General features: G+C 39.7%; 1 protein-coding gene across 1 annotated transcript in view; it reads left to right on the top strand.

Annotated features, from left to right (window-relative positions):
- Positions 1 to 25711, top strand: part of MCUB (mitochondrial calcium uniporter dominant negative subunit beta) — a 95347-nt gene that overhangs the window by 52744 nt on the left and 16892 nt on the right. Inside the window, exons 2-3 of the mRNA XM_070372021.1 lie at positions 22325 to 22400; positions 22917 to 23087. Of these exons, the coding sequence (XP_070228122.1) occupies positions 22325 to 22400; positions 22917 to 23087 (247 nt within the window). The remainder of the gene's footprint in view (positions 1 to 22324; positions 22401 to 22916; positions 23088 to 25711) is intronic.

Here is a 25711-nt window from a genome sequence, read left to right as displayed (position 1 = left end):
ACATTCCTCCTGTGTAGGAATGGATTTGGATGTATAAGGGTTTCACAATTAAAAAGAAATATTTGAAATGACTTGTCTACGTATTAATTATACCCTTGAACAGGTCCTGGAAGAAGGTGTGGGATTTGCCCAAGGGAACATAGGTAGAGTGAGTCAGTGAGAGAACCAACAGGAAAAAAGCCCTAGGGAGCTGACGCCTCTACATGAATTTCCTGTTTCACCATGCTCTGTCTCCTTGATACATTAATTTCTGAGAGAATTCTTTTTATTTTCCATTCTTTCCTTTACAAGTCTTTTAACCTTATATTGTATGTACATAAACTCTAACTGCCTCTTGGGAAATTCAAAATTCAACAAATAGAAGTCTAACGAGCTTTTACTATTATACTGAAATAACAACTTGCTGTTGTTAAAAATGATGCTGTTTTGACCTATCATAGAGCAACACTAAACTGGAGTCTATGTATTAAACACTTTATTTCATCTTTTCCGGCATCAAACCCACTAGTTCTCTGCTCTCCATTCCTCACTGTGCGAGTGCCTGCTTCTCATCTCTTGGCTCTGCTGACCCTCCACTAAGTACTTTCCCCTGGGCCTTTCTTCTTTACACGTCTGCCTGTCTTGCACTAGTAATCTGCCCCATGCCCCTTAACAACCAATTACCTGCTTTTTTTCCCAAGGTTCGGTTGTCTTCACAGCCAGAGGGCTGCTTGCTTGAGGGTGAAGTGTTCAGTCCCTACTGTGGTCCTAGACTCATATACATTCTGTCTTTATGTGTTGGGCTAATTGTCTGTTGGTTTACATATAATGGTTTCACTGAATCCCCTTAAAAATAAGCATCTTTTCTATATTTAATTTGAAAGAGCTCAACTGGAATTCTATCACCTCCACTAGCTTTGTTCGTAGTGACGCTTCCTAAGGCCCACTTGACTTCACATTCCAGGACGTCTGGCTCTAGGTGAGTGATCACACCATCACGATTATCTGTGTCCTGAAGATCTTTTTTGTGCAGTTCTTCTGTGTATTCTTGCCACCTCCTCTTAATATCTTATGCTTCTGTTAGGTCCATACCATTTCTGTCCTTTATCGAGCCCATCTTGGCATGAAATGTTCCCTTGGTATCTCTAATTTTCTTGAAGAGATCTCTAGTCTTTCCCATTCTGTTGTTTTCCTCTATTTCTTTGCACTGATCACTGAGGAAGGCTTTCTTATCTCTCCTTGCTATTCTTTGAAACTCTGCATTCAGATGGATATCTTTCCTTTTCTCCTTTGCTTTTCGCTTCTCTTCTTTTTACACGTAATTGTAAGGCCTCTGCAGACAGCCATTTTGCTTTTTTGCATTTCTTTTTCTTGGGGATGGTCTTGCTCCCTGCCTCCAGTACAGTGCCACAAACCTCCATCTATCATTCATCAAGCACTCTGTCTATCAGATCTAGTTCCTTAAATCTATTTGTTACTTCCACTGTATAATCATAAGGGATTTGATTTAGATCATACCTAAATGGTTTTCCCTACTTTCTTCAATTTAAGTCTGAATTTGGCAACAAGGAGTTCATGATCTGAGCCACCATCAGCTCCTGGTCTTGTTTTTGCTGACTGTATAGAGCTTCTCCATCTTTGGCTGCAAAGGATATAATCAATATTTTGGTGTTGGCCATCTGATGATGTCCATGTGTAGAGTCTTCTCTTGTATTGTTGGAAGAGGGTGTTTGCTGTGACCAGTGCATTCTCTTGGTAAAACTCTATTAGCCTTTTCCCTGCTTCATTCTGTACTTCAAGGCCAAATTTGCCTGTTACTCCAGGTGTTTCTTGACTTCCTACTTTTGTATTCTAGTCCCCTATAATGAAAAGGATCTTTTTTGGGTGTTAATTCTAAAAGATCTTGTAGGTCTTCATAGAACCATTCAACTTCAGCTTCTTCAGCATTACAGGTCTGGGCATAGACTTGAATTACTGTGATATTGAAGGTTTGCCTTTGAAATGAACAGAGATCATTCTGTTGTATTTAGGATTGCACCCAAGTACTGTGTTTCAGACTCTCTTGTTGACTATGATGACTACTCTATTTCTTCTAAAGAATTCTTGCCCACTGTCGTAGATATAATGGCCATCTGAGTTAAATTCACCCATTCCAGTCCATTTCAGTTTGCTGATTCCTAAAATGTTGATGTCCTATTTGACTACTTCCTATTTTTCTTGATTCGTGGACCTAACATTCCAGGTTCCTATGCACTATTGCTCTTTACAGCATCAGACCTTTCTTCCATCACCAGTCACATCCACAACTGGGTGTTGTTTTTGCTTTGGCTCCATCTCTTCATTCTTTCTGGAGTTATTTCTTCACTGATCTCCAGTAGCATAATGGGCACCTACCGACCTGGGGAGTTCATCTTTCAGTGTCCTATCTTTTTGCCTTTTCATACTGTTCATTGGGTTCTCAAGGCAAGAATACTGAAGTGGTTTGCCATTCCTTTCTCCAGTGAGGTGATGGAATTCCAGTTGAGCTATTTTAAATCCTAAAAGATGATGCTGTGAAAGTGCTGCACTCAATATGCCAGCAAATTTGGAAAACTCAGCAGTGGCCACAGGACTGGAAAAGGTCAGTTTTCATTCCAATCCCAAAGAAAGGCAATGTCAAAGAATGCTCAATCTACCGCACAATTACACTCATCTCACATGCTAGTAAAGTAATGCTCAAAATTCTCCAAGCCAGGCTTCAGCAATACATGAACCGTGAACTTCCAGATGTTCAAGCTGGTTTTCGAAAAGGCAGAGGAACCAGATATCAAATTGCTAACATCTGCTGGATCATGGAAAAAGCAAGAGAGTTCCAGAAAAACATCTATTTCTGCTTTATTGACTATGCCAAAGCCTTTGACTGTGTGGATCACAATAAACTGTGGAAAATTCTGAAAAAGATGGGAATATCAGAGCATCTTACCTGCCTCCTGAGAAATTGTATGCAGGTCAGGAAGCAACAGTTCGAACTGGACATGGAACAACAGACTGGTTCCAAATAAGAAAAGGAGTACGTCAAGGCTGTATATTGTCACCCTGCTTATTTAACTTCTATGCAGAGTACATCATGAGAAACGCTGGGCTGGATGAAGCACAAGTTGGAATCAAGATTGCCGGGAGAAATATCAATAACCTCAGATATGCAGATGACACCACCCTCATGGCAGAAAGTGAAGAAAAACTAAAGAGCCTGTTGATGAAAGTGAAAGAGGAGAGTGAAAAAGTTGGCTTAACGCTCAACATTCAGAAAACTAAGATCATGGCATCTGGTCCCATCACTTCATGGCAAATAGATGGGGAAACAGTGGCTGTCTTTATTATTTTGGGCTCCAAAATCACTGCAGATGGTGACTGCAGCCATGAAATTAAGACGCTTACTCCTTGGAAAAAAAGTTATGACCAACCTAGACAGGATATTAAAAAGCAGAGACATTACTTTGCCAACAAAGGTCCATCTAGTCACGTTTCCAGTAGTTATGTATGGATGTGAGAGTTGGATGGTGAAGAAAGCTGAGCACCGAAGAATTGATGCTTTTGAACTGTGATGTTGGAGAAGACTCTTGAAAGTCCCTTGGACTGCAAGGAGATCCAACCAGTCCATCCTAAAGGAGATCAGTCCTGGGTGTTCACTGGAAGGAGTGATGTTGAAGCTGAAACTCTAATACTTTGGCCACCTGATGCGAAGAACTGACTCATTTGGAAATCCCTGATGCTGAGAAAGACTGAAGGCAGGAGGAGAAGGGAACGACAGAGGATGATATGGTTGGCATCACACTGACCCAATGGAGATGAGTTTGGGTGAACTCCGGGAGTTGGTGATAGACAGGGAGGCCTGGCATGCTGTGGTCCATGGGGTCACAAAGAGTCGGACACGACTGAGCGACTGAACTGAACTGAGCTATATTTAATTTGACCTTTGTGTCAGTTTCCTTTGAGTTTTCTTTCTTTCCTAAAATAAATTGCTGGATGCCAGTAGACCTAAAAGAGCATCTTGCCATTAGATTTGTTCTGCCATATAGTTATTTCCAGGGGTGACTTACTGCGTGGTGATAGTATTTTTAGTTGGTTTTTATTTTTTATTCCCTTTGAGTCTTCTGTCATTGCCAGTTTCTGTTTCAGCACCATCTTGATAGGTGTCAGGGTGTGGTGGCCAAGTGAATGTCAGGCCCTGAGGCTGAGACTACAAACTGATGACTGTGAGACTGTGATGGAGGCAGTAGGATGTGAGGTTAGAAAGTAGTCGAGCTTTAAGAGGCGGACAGAAGATAGAAATATATCCATTGTGTTTTAGGAAGGAATCCAAAATGAGATATATAATTACAGATTCATAACATTATAAATGACAGACGTGAAGACATGCCTTTTAAAGTTTAAGGCATCCTGGTTTTAAGCTGATGTCTTTTGTTTTGCTTTTATTAAAATAGAACATGATATTTTACGAGAAATTTAAAAAAAAAAACCTCTAAGTATGCCTGCAGTGGGATAGATTGAAAGCGTTTTGTGTGTTAGTTTGCAGAACTTGAGTGGAGTTGCCAACTGTGCTACCCCCGGGGGCCCTCAGCCTTCTATCATCCCAGACATCCAGGCATCAAAACCAGGAAGACAACTTGATTAGCTCCATCTGGTCAGGCCTTTCATATCTTGATTCTCTTCCTTTGAGATAATTCTGGATAATAATTAGCTTAGATAAGGAGCAAACAATTGGTAAATGTTCTTATCTGAAAGGCACCTCCCATAGAAATTTTTTCTTCCTAAATGATTTCTTTGTCTGGGCTCTATTATACTTTATTTGTTCTCTCTGTTATACTCCCTCTCATTATCCCTGTATTAAATCTATTATTGTAAGGAATTACAAATGTCATTTTGAGAGTCTAGTTCAGATTTAGCTGATAATCTTGGAGAATAACATGCATATAGAAAATGCCCTGTGCCTAAGTTTAATGCATTTTCAGAGTGAACATACCTATGTTATTAAAACCCAGATAAATAAACAATATTATCAACACCCTGCTGCTGCTGCTGCTGCTAAGTCGCTTCAGTCGTGTCCGACTCTGTGCAACCCCATAGACGGCAGCCAACCAGGCTGCCCCGTCCCTGGGATTCTCCAGGCAAGAACACTGGAGTGTGTTGCCATTTCCTTCTCCAATAAATACATATAAATATACATAAATATATACATATATGTATAAGACATACTAGACCAGACCAAACAGCATCTAAAGAAATATCTTTAGTTTGGGAAAATTACATAATAATTACATTGACTTGGTAAAATATTATGACTGCATTTTTGGAGTTGTTTTTTGGCCATGTTATTTTGAATATCTTGTAAAGGTGGTAAGAACTCACCACTTTATAGTTTTGAACAGCCAAATGTTAGGAACCAAGTCTGTTGCTTTTTCTTATCCAGCTTCTGTCTTAAATCTTTTCACAGTAAATTACACGATCTAATGATATCTGTGGGATACACTCACGCAGTCCCTGAAAGAAGCAGTAATAATGGAGTTTACACGTGTGGCTGTGGGAAGGGCAGAGGTAGGACCACACTGATGCTGAAAGCCTGCTGCTGAGACTAGTGTCGCATGGAGTGCTTTTGTAGCGGCGTAATTAAAGTCCTCCTAAAAAGGCTTCTATTTGGAAGTACTCGGATTTTATTTTTTCAGTGTATCACTGTCGCCTTTCAGCTCAGAAATTTGAATAAACTGCTGCTCTCTGATTTATATTCGTTATACAAACCAGGCTAGTTCCTGCTACTGACCATTATACACCAGTATCTCTTCTTCACCTCACGTGGAAAAGTTGTTTCCTTTGCAAATGAGCTAGACTTCTTTTTAGGCCGTATTTTCTACTTTCTTGATACTTGTCATTTTCTTAATATATTTAGAATATAAGGTTGGAGCACAAAAAACTGCTACTGCTACTTTAAAGGGATGAAAACAGTGAATTTTTTTAAAACTTAATTTTTTTTCCTTCAGTCACACTCTGACTTATTTTTAGTGAAATGCCATGTAGTGGAGTTATTGTGATATACACACTCTACTAGACTTTAATACTGAAAATACTTGGCCATTTGTTAACATTCAAGAAAAGCAATAGTATTCAAATTTGACTGTATAGGTCAGTTTATTTTACAAATAGCTGATGCTGTCCTGGAAACGTGAGGCCCTGACTGGTTAGTAACTGACAGACTCCTCAAGATGGGTCATAGATGGGATGTAAATTGAAAGAAGCAGCTGATTTTGTGTTAATCAATCTTCAAATAATTAAACTCTGCGTGTGTGGTGGGCTTGTGTAAGATTTTCAGAATGATCTTAAATAATATCCTGCTAAGAAACGGTTGTCATACGATAAATACGATAGTTTCTCTTTTAAGCTTTACTAACATATGTCAGAAGAATAATGGTAGTGTTCGAGTTCCTAAGTAAGAACTTGTAAAGAGTACGAGTTTTTGTGCTTTTTAAAAAAATTTTGTAATTAAAAATTTTTTAATTCTTTAAGTAACCATAGTTTCCCAGTGATGTGCAAAAAAGTTTTTTTTAATGTTTGACTTCTTGTTAATAGGTCACTTCTCTACATAACTGGCAATCTTGGTGTTTCACTAAGCCTATTACTCTTAGCATTGTTTTACTTTGAAACAATCGCCAACTGTAGAAAAGTTGTACAAACACTTTGTATCTGAACTAATTGAGAATAAGTTGTTGACATAATGCCATTTCCTCTCAAACTCAAGAACATTCTCCAACTTAACGATAAATGACCATCAAAATCACAAAATTAACCTTGCTGCTGCTAAGTCGTTTCAGTCGTGTCCGACTCTGTGCGACCCCATAGACAAAAGCACTATCTAATTCTTAAACCCCATGCAAATTTTGCCAGTTTTCCCAGTAATGTTTTCTGTTGTGAAAAGTTCAGAATCACAGTTGAGTTTAGTTATCTCCAGTATGAAACAGTATCACATTTTTTCCCTTGACTCGTGATGGTTTTGACTCTTCTGAAGATTACAGTTGTTCTGTAGAGTGTCTCTCTTTGGGCATGTCTGTTGTTTCCGTCTGGTTTGACTCAGATTATACAGCTTTGTCAGGAATATCACAGAAGTATTACATGTGTTCTCTCTCACTGCATGACATCAGTTTGCCCTGTGACTGATAATGTGCATTTTGATCGCTTAATTGAGGTCAGACTTCTCTTTTTTGCAGTCACTATTTTCCCTTTGGTATTAATGCCTTTGTTTGGAGGCATATTAAAACTATGTAAATATCTTGTTCTTTATCATTTGTTTACTTCAGTATATCAGAGTGGGCTCATAGTTTCCTATTCAATGGATTATAATCTTTTACAATCATTTAATGCCCAGATCATTCCAGATTTGATCATTGAGACTCCTTTTAAGCTGACTGATGCAAAGAAAGTAGGGAAAACCACTAGACCATTCAGGTATCACCTAAATCAAATCCCTTATGATTATACAGTGGAACTGAGAAATAGATTTAAGGGCCTAGATCTGATAGAGTGTCTGATGAACTATGGACTGAGGTTCGTGACATTGTACAGGAGACAGGGATCAAGACCATCCCCATGGAAAAGAAATGCAAAAAAGCAAAATGGCTGTCTGGGGAGGCCTTACACATAGCTGTGAAAAGAAGAGAAGTGAAAAGCAAAGGAGAAAAGGAAAGATATAAGCATCTGAATGCAGAGTCCAAAGAATAGCAAGAAGAGATAAGAAAGCCTTCCTCAGTGATCAATGCAAAGAAATAGAGGAAAACAACAGAATGGGAAAGACTAGAGATCTCTTCCAGAAAATAAGAGATACCAAGGGAACATTTCATGCAAAGATGGGCTCGATAAAGGACAGAAATGGTATGGACCTAACAGAAGCAGAAGATATTAAGAAGAGATGGCAAGAATACACAGAAGAACTGTACAAAAAAGATCTTCACAACCAAGATAATCACGATGGTGTGATCACTGACCTAGAGCCAGACATCCTGGAATGTGAAGTCAAGTGGGCCTTAGATAGCATCACTACGAACAAAGCTAGTGGAGGTGATGGAATTCCAGTTGAGCTCTTTCAAATCCTGAAAGATGATTCTGTGAAATTGCTGCACTCAATATGCCAGCAAATCTGGAAAACTCAGCAGTGGCCACAGGACTGGAAAAGGTCAGTTTTCATTCCAATCCCAAAGAAAGGCAATGCCAAAGAATGCTCAAACTACCGCACAATTGCACTCATCTCACACACTAGTAAAGTAATGCTCAAAATTCTCCAAGCCAGGCTTCAGCAGTACATGAACCGTGAACTTCCAGATGTTCAAGCTGGTTTTAGAAAAGGCAGAGGAACCAGAGATCAAATTGCCAACATCTGCTGGATCATGGAAAAAGCAAGAGAGTTCCAGAAAAACATCTATTTCTGCTTTATTGACTATGCCAAAGCCTTTGACTGTGTGCATCAGAATAAACTGTGGAAAATTCTGAAAGAGATGGGAATACCAACCACCTGACCTGCCTCTTGAGAAACCTATATGCAGGTCAGGAAGCAACAATTCGAACTGGACATGGAACAACAGACTGGTTCCAAATAGGAAAAGGAGTACATCAAGGCTGTATATTGTCACCCTGCTTATTTAACTTCTGTGCAGAGTACATCATGAGAAACGCTGGACTGGAAGAAGCACAAGCTGGAATCAAGATTGCCGGGAGAAATTTCAATAACCTCAGATATGCAGATGACACCACCCTTATGGCAGAAAGTGAAGAGGAACTAAAAAGCCTCTTGATGAGAATGAAAGAGGAGAGTGGAAAAGTTGGCTTAAAGCTTAACATTCAGAAAATGAAGATCATGGCATCCGGTCCCATCACTTCATGGGAAATAGATGGGGAAACAGTGGAAACAATGTCAGTCTTTATTTTTGGGGGCTCCAAAATCACTGCAGATGGTGACTGCAGCCATGAAATTAAAAGATGCTTACTCCTTGGAAGAAAAGTTATGACCAACCTAGATAGCATATTCAAAAGCAAGGACATTACTTTGCCAACAGAGGTCCATCTAGTCAAGGCTATGGTTTTCCCAGTGGTCATGTGTGGATGCGAGAGTTGTACTGTGAAGAAAGCTAAGCACCAAAGAATTGATGCTTTTGAACTGTGGTGTTGGAGAAGACTCCTGAGAGTCCCTTGTTCTGCAAGGAGATCCAACCAGTCCATTCTAAAGGAGATCAGTCCTAGGTGTTCTTTGGAAGGAATGATGCTAAAGCTGAAACTCCAGTACTTTGGCCACCTCATGCGAAGAGTTGACTCATTGGGAAAGACTCTGATGCTGGGAGGGATTGGGGGCAGGAGGAGAAGGGGACGACAGAGGATGAGATGGCTGGATGGCATCACTGACTTGATGGATGTGAGTCTGAGTGAACTCTGGGAATTGGTGATGGACAGGGAGGCCTGGCGTGCTGTGATTCATGGGGTTGCAAAGAGTCGGACACAACTGAGCGACTGAACTGAACTGAACTGATGCATCCTTTTAATATGTTGCCCATCATTCATTGAGCATTTCCTTGCTTTCCAAGCTCATCTTGTCCTTTTCATGCCCCAGCCCTGGAATTAGCCATTTCTCCAAGGAGCTCTGGTTCCTTTTGGATAAGAATGGTATTTAAAAGCCAAGATCTTGATGGCATGTTTTCATTATTGAGAGTGGTACTGTCCCTTTCAAAAAATATTGTATGTATTTTTATTTATAGAAGAATATATAAAACTTAAATCTTTTACATTTATATATACATACACATTCAGAAGTTTTATATGTATTTTGTTGGTTTTATTTATATTTTTAGATGTTAAAAACCATGAATTCATACCAGTACTTCCAAATTCATTCCAGTACTATAGGGTTTATTCCAGTTTTCTCCCTTTCCATGGTGTAGCTCCCTTCTTTGACAGAATAAATCTGACTTCCGTTATTCTTGATACTAATATATTTCCTCATTTGGTCAGTTTTCTGGTATGTGACAGCCTTTCCTTGCATGGATGCCTTCCTCACCCGATGGGCTCCAGCATCTTGTTCTGAGCCTTCTTCCCATGCAGATGCCCTCTTCACCCCATTCAGGCTCTGCTACTCCACACTAACCCCCTTTTCACGGTGTGGACACCCTCCTCACCATGCTTAGGCTCCGATACCCCCATGCCAGCTGCCCCTCTGTGTGCATGCCCTCCAGCCACACTTGGATTCAGACTCCCAACCTCACCTCAGGCCCCTCCTCTCCCCATGAGAACCCTTCTCAGAAATAATCTTTAAATGAGTCCCAAGCATAAAAATGAAATTAGACCTCTGTCTGACACACTTCGGGGAAACTGTGGAATCCCAGAAGCAGAAAGATGAAAGAAAATCTTTCAGAAACTCTTAAATTTATAGAAGATGTGTTTATAGAGGTCAGAAGGCAAAGGAATAGCTTCAAAGTTCTGAGAGGAAGTAACCATCTGGAATTTTATATCCAGTAGACTATACTTTTCAACAGCATTAAGTTTGAGAGATTAAAAGATTCTTATTGAAAGTTCTCAGGAAGCATGAAATTGAACACATAAGTGAACAGGATGTAAGAAGAAATGGAGAGCAAAATAGTTGGATAACTTACAGGTGACTCCAAGAAACAGCCACTGTGTAAAACAACGTCAGACGCCGTTTAGTCAGTGAAAGAGAGTTGTGTCCGACTCTTTGTGACCCCATGGACTATATAGTCCATGAGTTCTCGAGGCCAGAATACTGGATGGGTAGCCTTTCCCTTCTCCAGGGGATCTTCCCAGCCCAGGGACTGAACCCAGGTCTATTTGGGGGAGGGTTCTAAAAAATAAGGTCAAAATAATTTGTTCTTAATTGTGATTGGTACTAAGATCCTGTTGTTCAGCCATAGGATAGAGAAATTTACACTCTAAGCCAAGTAAGCATATCTGAGAATGTAAAGGACAAACACTAAAAGGACACAGAGAAAAAAAACTCGAATACTTCAAACCAACAGAGAAAGATAACGGAGTCTAAAGGAACAGATTATTAGAAGATAAAAAAGAAGGAAGCAAAAGACAATCACTGTAAGCAGAAAGCACAAAATAAGATGACAGATATCCAAATTTACCTGATATAGCAACAAATATAAACAGATTAAATTCAACAGGAGAATGACAGAAGTTGAATTTATAACATAGACGAAGGGTTTACTACTCTACATAGGCTCTCAGTGAAAGCACTGACCAAAGCTCTAGTGAGCAAAATTTAACATGAAAGGAATAAGGATGCAGAAGAAATGTTGAACGAGGAAATGGGTAAAAGACAAGCATCGGAAAGAATGGAACTCAATAATTTTAAACCATATTTTACGTACCACCTACGGTGCAGTTTTGTGGAATGTGTGAAGCAAGCAGATGAACTCCGCGGTTATATAACTGTTTTGCTTTGAAGCTCATCCTTGGGTTCGTTAGTTTTCTACCTGTGGTGCATCATGATTTTCTGCAGAACCTCACACTGAGTTCCAGGCTTTCATGATTTCTTTTTTGCTTCCCTGGACAAAAGCAAAAATCAAACTGCTGTATAGCAACTTTCTTTTGATGAACTCTTCTGACTTGTCTCTAGATTTATATTTTAAATCTGCCCAACAAAAATTACATTTTGTTGCACACACTAGGCATTCATCTTAATTAATGTTCCAGTCTCTTTCACATGCTACATGAATAATCACTGTTAAAATTAATTTTTCTTTTTGATCTGGGCAGACTAAGAAGCGTAGTTAATACATAGCAAGATTGAAACAGAAAAGATACAGGCATAATGCATACAGTACTTTATTCGTAACCAATAATAACTTTCACCTATTGACTGTAGAGTCTCAGCCAGGCCCGTTTACATCCCTGTAAACACTTGGCGTTTAAGCCAGTCATCCTTTGTTCCCTGGACTGACCTCAGCAGGACCCCTGAAATTATATTTTTGTGTGTGTCTTTGTGTGTGTTTCTTCCTCTCTCCCTGCTTCCCTTCTTCTCCTTTCCTTCCTCTCCTCCTTTCCTTCCTTTCTCTCCTTCTTTCCTTCTTTCTTCCTTTAACAAGGAAATGGCTTTTGAGAGCAAAATTCTAAAGAAGGATTACAACAGAGAGAGAAGAAATACTAGACTAATTTGCTTGTCCCACTCTAGTCTGTTGCAAAACATATCGAAACATTAGACTATATTGGTGGAAAAATAAATTACAAGTAATAAATTGGTTTCAACATTATTGTGTGAATGCAATTAAGGTTTGTAATAGAAGTAGCAAATATTTTATTCCTCTGGTTCAGTTCACTTACACCTGGGAGCCTTCTGTACAAGGGTTTCAATAGTGTGGAGCCGGCATTAACTGTTGTTTCTGTCCTCCCAGGACCCCCTTCTTTAGTCTTCATCTGAAGACAGAACCCACTGCTCCACACAGATGTGGGCACAGCAGGTGATAACCTGAGCCAGGATCCCTTTTCCCACAGGATGACAGTGCAGTGAAGCAATTTAAAAAGGAGGGCGGGGTGGGGGTGGGGGGCTCCTGATAGCTTTTCTGTGCTCACTCATTAGCTGTGTGACTTCAGACAGATTACTTAATCTCCTTGTGTTCCAATACTCTGATAATTAAAATCTGAGAAGTAACCTGCACATGGATGTTTATAGCAGCCTTATTCTTAATTGCCATAACTTGAAGCATTCAACTAAGTTAATCAATAAACTGTGATACATCCAGACAAAGCAATATTAAAGCACTAAAAAGAAATGAGCAATACAGACAGTAATATTGTGTTAGCAAGTTCCATGATTATAAGAAACTAGATCTTAGTTAGTCCTACCACAAAAAAGAAATAATTATGAGATATGATAGCGCTGCCAACTGTCATGACAGTGGCAGTTATATTACAATATATAAATGCATCAAATCAACATCTGAACACCTTAAATTTACAGAATGTTATATGTGAAACATATTTCAATAAAAATTTAAAAGAACGAAGAAATGAGCTATCAAGCTATGAAAGGACATTGAACCATCTTAAGTGCGTATTACTAAGTGAAAGAAGCCAATCTGAAAAGGCTACATACTATATAATTCCAACTACATGACATTCTGAAAAAGGCAAAACTATGGAGACAGTAAAAGGATCTTTGGCGGCCAGGGGCTAGGGAGGAAGGAGTGAGTGTGAGAGGCAGTGATTAAGGGGGGGTTAAAGCTTTGCGATGTGTAAGATGAAGAGTATCTGAGGAGGGACTGGCCTTTGTAAGGGGTGATCCCCTGACTTCAGTAGGAGGGACGGGTGCAGTGGGGGGCTCAGATGAAGTTCTGTAGGCTTTATAGAGGGAACATGAGAGCTGACGTGCAAGGCGGGTACACCAGGCAGGGCTTCCTAGGCAGGAGGGGAATGAGTGCGCAGACCAGGAAGCATGAACAGCGTTCCTTACTTGAGAAACACCCTTGGCATGTCTGAAGTAGAGGGTTGGGATGGGCAGAGCTGGTGTTGGTAAGGGGAGGTGGGAGAAGCTGATGAGAATCAGCTCATGGAAAGTGTACTTTGGAATGGTTTCCCTTTGCAGCAGAGAACAAATAGAGGTTTTTAAATCTTGAGCTAGTTTGACTTTATGTAATTTTAGAAAAGTAGCGATCTTCACCTGGAATGGATTGGTGGGAGAGACTGGTTAGGAAGCCATCACGGTGACCTGGGGAGACAGTGAGGATCTGAACTGGGGCAGTGGAGGGGGGAGGGGAGGGTGGAGCGGGGGCGCCACGAAGAAGCGGAGCTGCTGGTCTACCAGCTGACTTTATGGAATATCAACTGTTTGAGTAACACTCAGGCCTCTAGTTCTAATGACTGGTAATTAGTGGTGAGTCCATCAAGGAGAAAAACTGGGTCCATGGAGGAAGGAGAGAGAGCTCAGTTGAGGAGCTGCTGAGCTTGTGGAACCCGTGGGCTGTCTTGGTGAATATGTCTGGTGAGCCTGTCTGGGGATGCACCTCCAGAGGGAAACTTCTCCTTCCAGGGATGCCCAACTGGGTCTGTTATTGTTTGATTCTGAACTTTATGCAAGTTTGCTTGTTTGGATTCAGATTAATTATTTCATGGTTATACTGAGTAAAACAACATGAAAAAAATAAAATATTACTCCCAAAGTTTGATAATATGATATCAGGATCCTAAAACTATTACTACTTTATGATTCAGTCATTCTGCTGTCTACCCTAAAGGAAAAAATCCTAACAAAGATTTACGTGCAAAGATGTTTTGAATCAGTTTAGTTGTAATGGTGAGAACAAACAGTATACTTAGAAAATAAACTAGAAGGTATATAACTGTGGTGTGTGCATGCTAAGTTGCTTCAGTCGTGTCTGACTCTTTGTGACCCTATGGACTGTAGCCCACCAGGCTCCTCTGTCCATGGGATTCTCCAGGCAAGAATACTGGAGTGGGTTGCCATTTCCTCCTCCAGGGGATCTTCCTGACTCAGGGATCAAACCTACGTCTCTTATGTTTCCGGCATTGGCAAGCAGGTTCTTTATCACTAGTGCCACCGGAAAAGTGAGACTCTAGATAATGACCTTATTGGTGACTTTTATTTTCTTCTTTTTGAGAGTTTGTGATTTATAGATTTTCTAAAATGAGCATGCATTATACTCTCTGACATGGAAAAAAATTTGTAGAAATGTATAAAATGTCCAACAATAGGTAAATAGTAAATTCTGCTATACCTATAGGATATGTAGTTATGGAGCTATTTATTTTGTTTATGAAAAGTATTTAATGAAGAAAATACTTATAAAACACTAATGATCAGCTCTATGATTATATGAAGATATATATCTCTGGAAAGGCTGGCATAGGCTAGGGGTGGTGGGATTGTGGGTGCTCATTTTCTCTATTTCCAAGTTTCCACAGTGATTTTTATTATATTTCTTTTCATCTTTTTTTTTTTTAATTTTCTGGTTTCTGTAGGGCTTTTTGCTTCTTTCTTCTGCTTTTCTTGAGAAAGTTTGTTATTTTTTCCTTTTCTACCACTGTAGAAACTACAGATTGTGTATGAATGGTTTCCTTTAAGTGTTTAACATACTCAGTTATAAGTTTCCTAACAAAGTCTTGATTTCTCACTATTTTTGCCCTTCTTCTGATGTGATGAGGATCTTTACCTGTTGTAAGAATCCACAAAAGATAGCATGCCACATCTTGTTTAGCTTTCCACTCATTTTAACACACAAAAAAAAATGGTTTAAAATTTCTTACCGTAAGTAGTTTGTTTATTAACGTTTTTTACAGCTTTGGTTCTGTATTAGTTTCTTAGGGCTTCCATAACAGAGTTCCTCAGATTTTAAACAACAGATTCATTTTCTCACGATTCTGAAAGCCAGGATTCCAGGGTAAAAGTGTCTGCAGGGTTGGTTTCTTCTGAGGCTTTCCTCCTTGGCTTGCAAACGGCCACCTTCTGTTCGTGTCCCCATAGGGTCTTCCTCTGCGTGTGCGTGTCTGTGTCCAGAGCTCTCCTTGTAAAGACGCCAGTGATGCTGGATCAGGGTCCACACTCATGACCTCATTTTAACTTAATTATCTCTTTCAAATACAGTCCTACTCTGAGGTCCTGGGGGTTAAGACGTCAACATATGAGTTTGGTGGGGAAGGGAGGACACGTTTCAGCCCATAACTGTATTCTCCTGCCTGGGTTTAAGTTCCCTTCTCTCTAGGAAGTTCTTTAGCAAAGATGTGTGGGAAAGAGACTATGTACATCTCTGTACATCTGAAAATCTCTTCACTTCCTTCAACCTTAAGTAGCGTTCCTAAATATAATGTTTTAGGTTGATCGTTATTTTCCCTTAGCACCATGAGAATCTGTATACATCCATGTATCATGTATTTATTGAGTCCCTGTACTGTGTCAGGTACTGTACAGGTGCTGGGAATACACTAGTGAACCAGGGAGTATTCAGCTCTAGAGGGAGGAAAAAGCATTTGTGCAGTTGTGTGAACATACGTTTTCATTTCTCTTGGGTAAACTGGGAGGAGTGGGAATGCCTGGGTCACGTGGAAGTGTGTGTTTAATCTTATATGAAACTGCTGAAAGTTTTCCAGAATGGTTGTACTGAAGGGGATGACAGAGGATGAGATGGTTGGATGGCATCACCGACTCAATGGACATGAGTTTTAGTAAACTCCAGGAGTTGGTGATGGATAGGGAAGCCTGGTGTGGTACAGTCCATAGGGTCACAAAGAGCTGGACACGACTGAGCAACTGAATTGAACTGTACCATTTTACGTTCAATGTATGAGATTGATTGCTTTTTAGAGTTTTAAAGTTTCTATATCGTTCTGTTTTGTACCTGAGTGAAGTATTGTCTAATTCACTAATTCTCTATTCTGTTGACTTTATCTAGTCTAGAATTTATCTAGTTCATTAAACTGGGTTTTTTACATGTATATAGATTTTTTTCCGTTTAGAAATCTTAGTTGATCCAACTTACTAATATTTGTTTTATTTCTACAAGTTTAATATCCATAGTTTCTTATTAGTTTTCTGGAAGCTAATTCTCCTGTTTATCTCTTTGAAGACTCTATGATTTGTATTAAAGTCAGTTTTGGATGACTCTCTTTACTTTCTCTAAATGGAATTAATCTTCTTAGTAAACTTGGTTCCTTCTTAGCATTTAATTTCTCATATAGTAAAATTCTGGGTACAGACTCTAAGTAGAAGTTTATTTTTCATTCTGACCTCACCCCTTTCTGACTAGTAATTTTATATTGCCTCCAACTAGGCTTTTGTAGCCAGAGCTCAGAAATGGTTCTTAAATTGCCACCTAAAGGTCCCTGACCAGGTTACAGTGATATTGGATGTATCACAGATTAGGTCATCAGATCACTGGGAATCTTGACTCAATCTTGTCATGGGCTACTTTAGTCTTTCCTACCCCCAAAGAGTCAAGTTCTCAGTTACTCCTATTCTGGACTATTAAAACACAATTTTGGGGAAAAGATAAAAATATGACTCTCATACAGTTATAAGAATGAATATGCATTAAAAAATTTATTCTACTCTTATGATATGAAGGAACCAGGCACATGTTTTATCCAGTTAAAAGGAAAAGTCAAACCATCACAAATTTATATGGAGGAAAGAATGTTAAGGTGAACTGCAGGTAGAGATAAAACTGGTGTTTGGGTTGGGGTGGGGAACTCATAGATTACTACCAGATTGGACAAAATTTGTATACCTACCAATTACCTACAGTTTACAAATAGTTCCAAAATGGCTTCAAACCAGCAAACAGGGTTGGAATGTGATAACTTGAAAAAGCGGGCCGTACATTCTTCACAATAGCCAAGGCATGGAAACAACCAAACAACCTAAATGTCCACTGAAAGACAAATGGATAAAGATGTGGTACGTATATGCAATGGAGCACTACTCAGCCATTCCAGAGAAGACATACAGATGGCCAAGAGGCACATGAAAAGTGCTCAACATTGCCAATTATTAGAGAAATGCAAATCAAAACTACAATGAGATACCACCTATTACTAGTCAGAATGGCCACCATCAAAAAAGCTGCAAACAGTAAATGCTGGAGAGGATGTAGAAAAGTCACTCCTACAGTGTTGGTGGGAATGTAAGTTGGTGCATCCACTATGGAGAACGGTATGGAGGTTACTCAGAAGACTAAAAATAGAATTACCATATGAGCCAGCATTCCCACTTCTGGGAATATATCCAGACAAAACTATAGTTCAAAATGGTACATGCACCCTGTGTCCACAGCAGCAGTATTCACAACAGCCAAGACACAGAAACGACCTAGATGCCCATCAATCAATGAATGGATAAAGAAGACGTGGCACAAATATATACTGGAAAATTCTCAGCCACAAAAGGAACAAAATAATGCCATTTGCAGCAGCATGGCTGCAACTAGAGATTACCATACTAAGCATAAGCAAGCCAGAAGGAGAAAGACAAATACCATATGATATCATATGTGGAATCTAAAATATGACACAATGAACCCATCTACGAAACAAAGTCCCCAGGTCGCGCTAGTGGTAAAGAACCCGCCTGCTAATTGCAGGAGATGTAAGAGATGTGGGTTCAATCCCTGGGTCAGGAAGACCCCCTGGAGGAGGAAACAGCAACCCACTTCAGTATTCTTGCCTGGAAGATCCTATGGGCAGAGAAGCCTGGCAGGCTATAGTCTGTAGGGTCCCAAAGAGTCATACATGACTGAAGCAACTTAGCCCATGAAACAGACTCACAGACATAGAGGACAGACCGGTGGTTGCCAGTCGGGGGGAGAGGGGTGGGGGGAATGGAGTTGGGGGCTGGGGTTAGCAGATGTAAGCTTTTATATACAGGATGGATAAACAAGGTCCTACTGGATAGCATGGAGAACAATATTCAATATCCTGTGATAAACCACAATGGAAAAGAGTATGATAAAGAATATATAATATATATCTTATGTGCATATATATATAACTGAATCACTTTGCTGTACAACAGAAATTAACACATTGTAAATCAACTGCACTTCAATAAAAATATATTGATTGAAAAAAGAAACTAAAATCATTAATACTCCCTTCCCCAAGGAAAGTGTGGTATAAACAGTGCATCATTTTCCATTGAAACCCTTTTCCTATGAATAGAGAACCTTAGTGGACTCCCTACTTGCTTGAGTCTTGCTTATCACATTGTTTTGCTCTTGGTGTTGCTACAAGGGGAATGTGTATTCTTTTTGAACATGGAGCAGAGGTGTTGCTTAAGTATTTATACTGTCTTGAGTGGGAAGTACATCTTGTTTTACTTAATAATAAAGATACATAATCTAAAATATGTTAAAACTCTCAAAGCAATCTGATCTTGTTAATTGGCCCAACATGTGATCATAATACATTTCCTTTCCACTAACACCTGCCTCCCTTTTACTTTGAAACTCAAACAGATCTTTCTCATGTTAGTGCTGTTTTCCTTTTCTTACTAAAGCCCTGGCTCTTTTTCTCTTCTTTTTTTCTACTAGCAAACTTACCCTTTTCTTTCTCTCACAACCCATTTCTTCCTGAAACTTCCTCTGCATGTCAGAGATCATGGCAGTTAGTGTATCTTGAAGCTGGGATTCCAACTTGGTTCTGATGGCAAAGCCATCACACTCAACCATCATGACCCTGCAGAAGGACTTAGAACTGGGCATGGAGGGAAAGACAGGGTCTGTTAGGCAGAAGGGAATAAAGAAGGCATTTCAATATGTCAGTGGCACACAGCTTATCTGGCTGGGGCCCAAGTTCCTGCTGAAAGAGAATAATAAGCGATGGAGCTGTAGAGGGGAGGGGGCCTGTACTGCTCAGGTGAGGCTCACAGACTGTACTGACCCTTGCTCGATACTTTGTGTTGTTTAATCTTTATATTGACTCCACAAGACCCACAAGATATGGGTATCCCCACCTAAGGCTTCAGAGAACAAAAGCACAGTCCTATGACTTATCTGTAATCTCCTGCCATCAGAGAATACCAGTCTTTTCAACTATGGGTCACTGTGCTTTCTATCAGTACTTTATATAAGCTATTGAAGTCTTCAGGGTTTTAAGTGAAGTGGTTAGGATTGTATTTAGGAAAAAGATGCGATGAAAGAGAAGCCTGAGTCTTCTTTTGACCTGATACTGAATATCATTTGAAGGCAGTAGCCCTTGTCCAGCACTAAAATTGGGATTTCAAAATGATTCTATGCTGAAATTTAGAAGTAGTGACCTGAAAGCCACAGAGGGTCTTCTAGAACCCAGCTACTCTGAAGTATGGTCTTCGCGCCTATAACTTGAGTATAATCCTGGGCTTATTAAAAATGCAATTTCTCATCCACACACCTATGGACACCTTATCTTTGACAAAGGAGGCAAGATATACGATGGAGAAAAGACAATCTCTTTAACAAGTGGTGCTGGGAAAACTGGTCAACCACTTGTAAAAGAATGAAACTAGAACACTTTCTAACACCATACACAAAAATAAACTCAAGGTGGATTAAAGATCTAAACGTAAGACCAGAAACTATAAAACTCCTAGAGGAGAACATAGGCAGAACACTCTCCAACATAAATCACAGCAGGATCCACTATGACCCACCTCCAAGAATATTGGAAATAAAAGCAAAAATAAACAAATGGGACCTAATTAAACTTAAAAGCTTTTGCACAACAAAGGAAACTAAAAGCAAGGTGAAAAGACAGCCTTCAGAATGGGAGAAAATAATAGCAAATGAAGCAACTGACAAACAACTAATCTCAAAAATATACAAGCAACTCCTACAGCTGAATTCCAGAAAAATAAATGACCCAATCAAAAAATGGGCCAAAGAACTAAATAGACATTTCTCCAAAGAAGACATACGGATGGCTGACAAACACATGAAAAGATTCTCAACATCACTCATTATCAGAGAAATGCAGATCAAAAGCACAATGAGGTACCATCTCACTCTGGTCGGAATGGCTGCGATCCAAAAGTCTACAGTCAGTCAGTGCTGGAGAGGGTGTGGAGAAAAGGGAACCCTCTTACACTGTTGGTGGGAATGCAAACTAGTACAGCCACTATGGAGAACAGTGTGGAGATTCCTTAAAAAGCTGGAAATAGAACTGCCTTATGACCCAGCAATCCCACTGCTGGGCATACACACCAAGGAAACCAGAAATGAAAGAGACACGTGTACCCCAATGTTCATCGCAGCACTGTTTATAATAGCCAGGACATGGAAGCAACCTCAATGTCTATCAGCAGACAAATGGATAAGAAAGCTTTGGTACATATACACAGTGGAATAGTACTCAGCCATTAAAAAGAATACATTTGAATCAGTTCTAATGAGGTGAATGAGACTGGAGCCTATTGTACAGAGTGAAGTAAGCCAGAAAGAAAAACACCAATACAGTATACTAACACATATATATGGAATCTAGAAAGATGGTAATGATAACCCTGTATGCGAGACAGCAAAAGAGACACAGATGTATAGAACAGTCTTTTGGACTCTGTGGGAGAGGGTGAGGGTGGGATGATTTGGGAGAATGGCATTGAAACATGTGTATTATCATATGTGAAACGGTTCAGGTTCAATGCATGAGACAGGGTGCTCAGGGCTGGTGCACTGGGATGACCCAGAGGGATGGAATGGGGAGGGAAGTGGGAGGGGGGTTCAGGATGGGGAACACATGTACACCCATGGTGGATTCATTTCAATGTATGGCAAAACCAATGCAATATTGTAAAGTAATTAGTCTCCAGTTAAATAAATTTATATTAAAAAAATGCAAAATCTCATACCCCTACCTCAGACTTAACTAGATCAAAAATCTCTGGGAGTGGAGTCCAGGAAGCTGTGCTTTTAACAAGCCCTGTTTATTTAGCAATGGACAATATTATGGTGCCCAGATGATTATTAGGTATGCAGAAGCTTGAGAAAGCTTTGATATTTTCCCCTGGGCACTTTACCTGCTTTCAGCATTTCCTGGTTGTCTAATGACTGCCTCTAAAATGATTTCTTCAATAGTAGTACAGAAACTTCATCAGCACATTAAACAATAAGTACTTTATGAGCAATGTATCATCATTGGCATCTAGGAAGCTGACTTATAAACTGTCTTTAGCATTAAGTTTAACTCTAGCATAAAATTTAACTTGCACGTGAAGGTGGCAGCATATGGAAAAACATTTGGGAGGCTATACACCAAAACTGTGAAAGAGGAAGTTATTCATGACACTTGTTAAGGAATGTGGGGTAGACTTTATTCAGGGGGACTGCCATGGGAAAAGTGGGGATTTGTGTCCAAGGAGCAAAGTTGGGCACACGTTGCGGGGAGGTGGTAGATGGGAAATTACTAAGAGGATAGGGTAATTTTTTGCTAACTTGACCTGGCAGGATTCTTGTTGAAGACAGACTGGGGTGATCAGATAATACCTGGGGAACGGTGGAGGACGAGGAATTTGATCAGATACTGAGGGCTGTGTTGGGGGGGAAGGGGGTGGCTAAGCTAACTTGACAATGTTCTTGCTTAACTCCCAGAGGACATGCGCAGGTTGGGATTTAGTCAGGCTCAGAGGATCCCAACTCAAGTTTGTCCAGGAGCGAGTCTTCGTCATCTCTACTGTGATTATCTTTGGGGAAAGTTGGGGGACTGTGGAGAAGTAAAGGGAGGGGCTTTAACTTTTACCACCTACATTTAAAAAACATTTTATAGGAGGGTAGTTGCTACCTTCCCCTACCTTTTATATTATACTCTTATACATGGATAATCATTTATATCATTACAGGTTTTGTGTGTGAAACTGTGTGGAAACCTGAAATTCTATCAATCAAATCTTTATAGTACACTGGTGCCATCTGATGGTAAGCTTTCTTATCACTTCTGTGATTTCCCCAGGCTAATTTTTCATCTTTCTAAATTAAGTGAGAAATGTGAGTTTTGAGCAAAACAGACTTTTCTTGTGTTGCCCCTTCCACTCTTCCCCATCAGAGTTCAGTTTCTGCCTTCTCTGCTCCCATAAGATCTGATGTCTTTTGGCAAACTCCCATCCCAGTAATCAAAGGAGTTAGAGATGACTTGGAAGTAGTTTCTGCCCTCAGTACATTTTTACCTGGCAAGACTCTAAGCAGATAATTATAACAAAGTGTGGTACACACTTAATAAAATGTTAATAGAATGGTGGGGGGAATATGTTAACTAGTATAATGAAAGCACTATAAGAGTGATACAAATTATTACAGGAATTCAGAGGGTTATGAATTCCATATTTAAGTATACCTTCTAGAGTTTTTGTTCATAATGGTTAGTAATAATTTTAAAGTTATTTTAAAAAGTACATTTTATCCATCCTCTATTATCAACTTTTTTTTTCCTAACAGAAATCACAGTTAGTTATAAACATGGCCTTCCCTTGATAACACTTACTCTGCCGTCCAGAAAAGAGCGCTGTCAATTTGTAGTCAAGCCAATGTTATCAACCGTGGGTTCATTCCTTCAGGACCTACAAAATGAAGACAAAGGTATCAGAACAGCTGCCATCTTCACAGCAGGTATATATATATATATTTCCAGCTTTGTCTTTTTTTCTTCTTTTGAACCTTTGTTTTGTTTCTTTACTTTCTACAAAATTATTATATAATAAATGGTTGGTCTTTACTGAGTCCTTCATTTTTGAACATGAGTGATGTAAAAAAAATGAACTCTAATGGATAAAAAAGAAATGGAAGTTTAATTCATGTTTTGGTTATTTATTTCATAAACTTAGCCCCCAGATTTTTCTCTGAGAAAATTTTAATGACATAGTAATTATCATCTAGTTTTCTGTAAGAAATGTGAATAATTAGAAAATGAAATGCAGGCTCCATGATTGAAATAGACAGTGAATAATACACAAATAGTTCATTGATCTTTGTTATAAAGCAGTTTTAGAGTGTTTTTTGACAGAATTAATAGGCAGAATTAATTCTCAGGAAACTAGTATGATACCAGCAGAGGTAGTTAATCAGATAGACTTTTAAATAAATGTAGCATATAGCTTTTATATTTGTATGATCTAAGGACATAAAAGCAGGCCCTACGGCCCCTAAAAGAGAATAAAGAATTCTTACCCCAGCCCGATATACCAGGCTACTATAAATATAAACAAATGAATAAATTTGCACTGTTATTTTATTGTAGTATTTACATTCTTAGAATAAGCTTATTTAAAAGTTAATGATTACTATGACAGTTTTGGAAAGGAAATTAACTTGGTTCTGTCCAAGTTCAGAACCAATTAAGGGATAGATATAAAAGTTGGAAGAGTAGAGATTAACAACTAATTTACTTAACAAGCATTGAGCAGCTAACAGATGTGACCTGAAACAAATAGACTGCCAGATATTTCTCCAGCAAAGATGGCTTTATTGCAGAGAGTGGAGAACTGCAGTTCAGTGTCTGCAGCCACTCACACGAGTCACGTGTGAGGATTTGCAAGACGAGGGAAGGAGGACGCTTCTGAAGAAGGAAAGGAAGCGGGGAGGACAGCAGCAAACAGAGGGTCCCTGGCTTTTCACTGGCTGGGTCCTTGGTAAAGAGGAGGCGCCCTCTTCCTGCTGGGCAGTGCCCACAGGGTGTGAGAGCTCCCCCTTCTGGTCTCCAGACTCTATTTAATTGAAGTTCCTGTGTATTAATCCTATATGCCAGGCCTTGTTCTAGATGCTAGAGACAGCAAAGAACAATAGAGATTAAACTCCTGTTCTTATGGAACTAACATTTTACAAGGAGAAAGAAACAAAATAAATAATTTATAAATTATATAAACTTTAAATTTGTATATTAGATAATAAGTGTTCCAGTGAAAAGGCAGAGTCATGGGGAGGTGGGAGTGTGTGCGTTTGGGGGAGGTACTCACTAAGGTCACATTTGAGTGAAGACCTGGAAGAGATATGACAGGGATGGGAGAAGAGCTTTCCAGACAGAGACCCTCAGGTGGGAGCCAACTCCACCCTCAGCCGTAAAGGGAGGGAGCTGGATACAGGTAGGAGGGGTAGGGCAGACTAGGGAAAACCTCCATTGTAGGTTGTTGGAAGGACTTTGGATTCAACTGGAAGGGGAGTTTCTTCCTGGTAAAACCAAGGTCAGAGAAATGAGGATTTAGCCCTGTGGCCACAATGGCCTAATACTTCATCCTTGACTGGACGTATTCCTGCCAGTCGCAGGAACACCGAATCCCCGGGGCCTTCCCTATGGGGCAAGGCCTGCCTTCCTCAGAAGAGGCAGAATTCAGAAGGGCACCAAACACAGTGCTCACATGGAGTGTGCGCCAGAAAAGCACCAGCATTCTTAGAGTACAGGTGCTCTTTGGACTGAGTGAAAACACTTTCTTGGGGTTCATGTCAGTACTTGCCCAAGAATAGGTGAAAAATTCATCACTGTATCATGAGCTCCTTAAAAGTGTTTCATATCCGTCTCTAGCTGATCCTGTATTAGTATAAAGGAGAATGTAGTACTTCAACTGAGAAATCATACTCGGCTGATTTCTTTTTATTATACTATTTTAAGGAGCAGGTTTGAAGTCATTTAAATGTAAATTTTTAAATGACACTTGCAAATCAGATAAAATGGATTTGGTGTGTTGCTGATCTTTTTTTTTTTTTTTAAGAGGCTCTGTGGGTGGAATTTGCCGGCATTTAATTTGGGCTTGAAAAGAGTGTTCTAAGCTTGTCACAGTTTTGCCCATAACGTGGGTGGAGTTATTTGGCAATTCCTGGGAAGATGATCTCACCCCAGCTGATGAACAGGAACCCAAACAGCCATATTCTAGGAACAGACCCAGGTGCAGACTTGACTTGCTGCCTTCTGGAACAAAAGAACTGCTGAGAACCAGACAGGAGGCAGGCATCCGGGTTCTTCCTGATTTTACTAGCAGTGTTACTCTTATCATGCGTATTAGTGTAGCTGAAACCTCTCTGGTTGAATGCAGCCAAGCAGATACCAGGCCAGGCGAGAATATACGTCTTGGACTTTATATCAGGTAATCATGTATAGACTATTCTGAAAGAATAATGATAGAGAAACCCCTCCCAGCACTTTTTTTTTGCTTATTATTCAATGAGTTTGAATCTTAACCCCTGGGTTACATTAAACTTCAAAAATATAAGAACAGCTAGGCTAGATAGGAAGCTGTGCAAAG

The sequence above is a fragment of the Bos mutus genome, chromosome 6 (assembly GCF_027580195.1).
Source record: "Bos mutus isolate GX-2022 chromosome 6, NWIPB_WYAK_1.1, whole genome shotgun sequence".
NCBI lineage: Eukaryota > Metazoa > Chordata > Mammalia > Artiodactyla > Bovidae > Bos > Bos mutus.
This window is presented reverse-complemented; position numbering and strand designations above follow the sequence as displayed.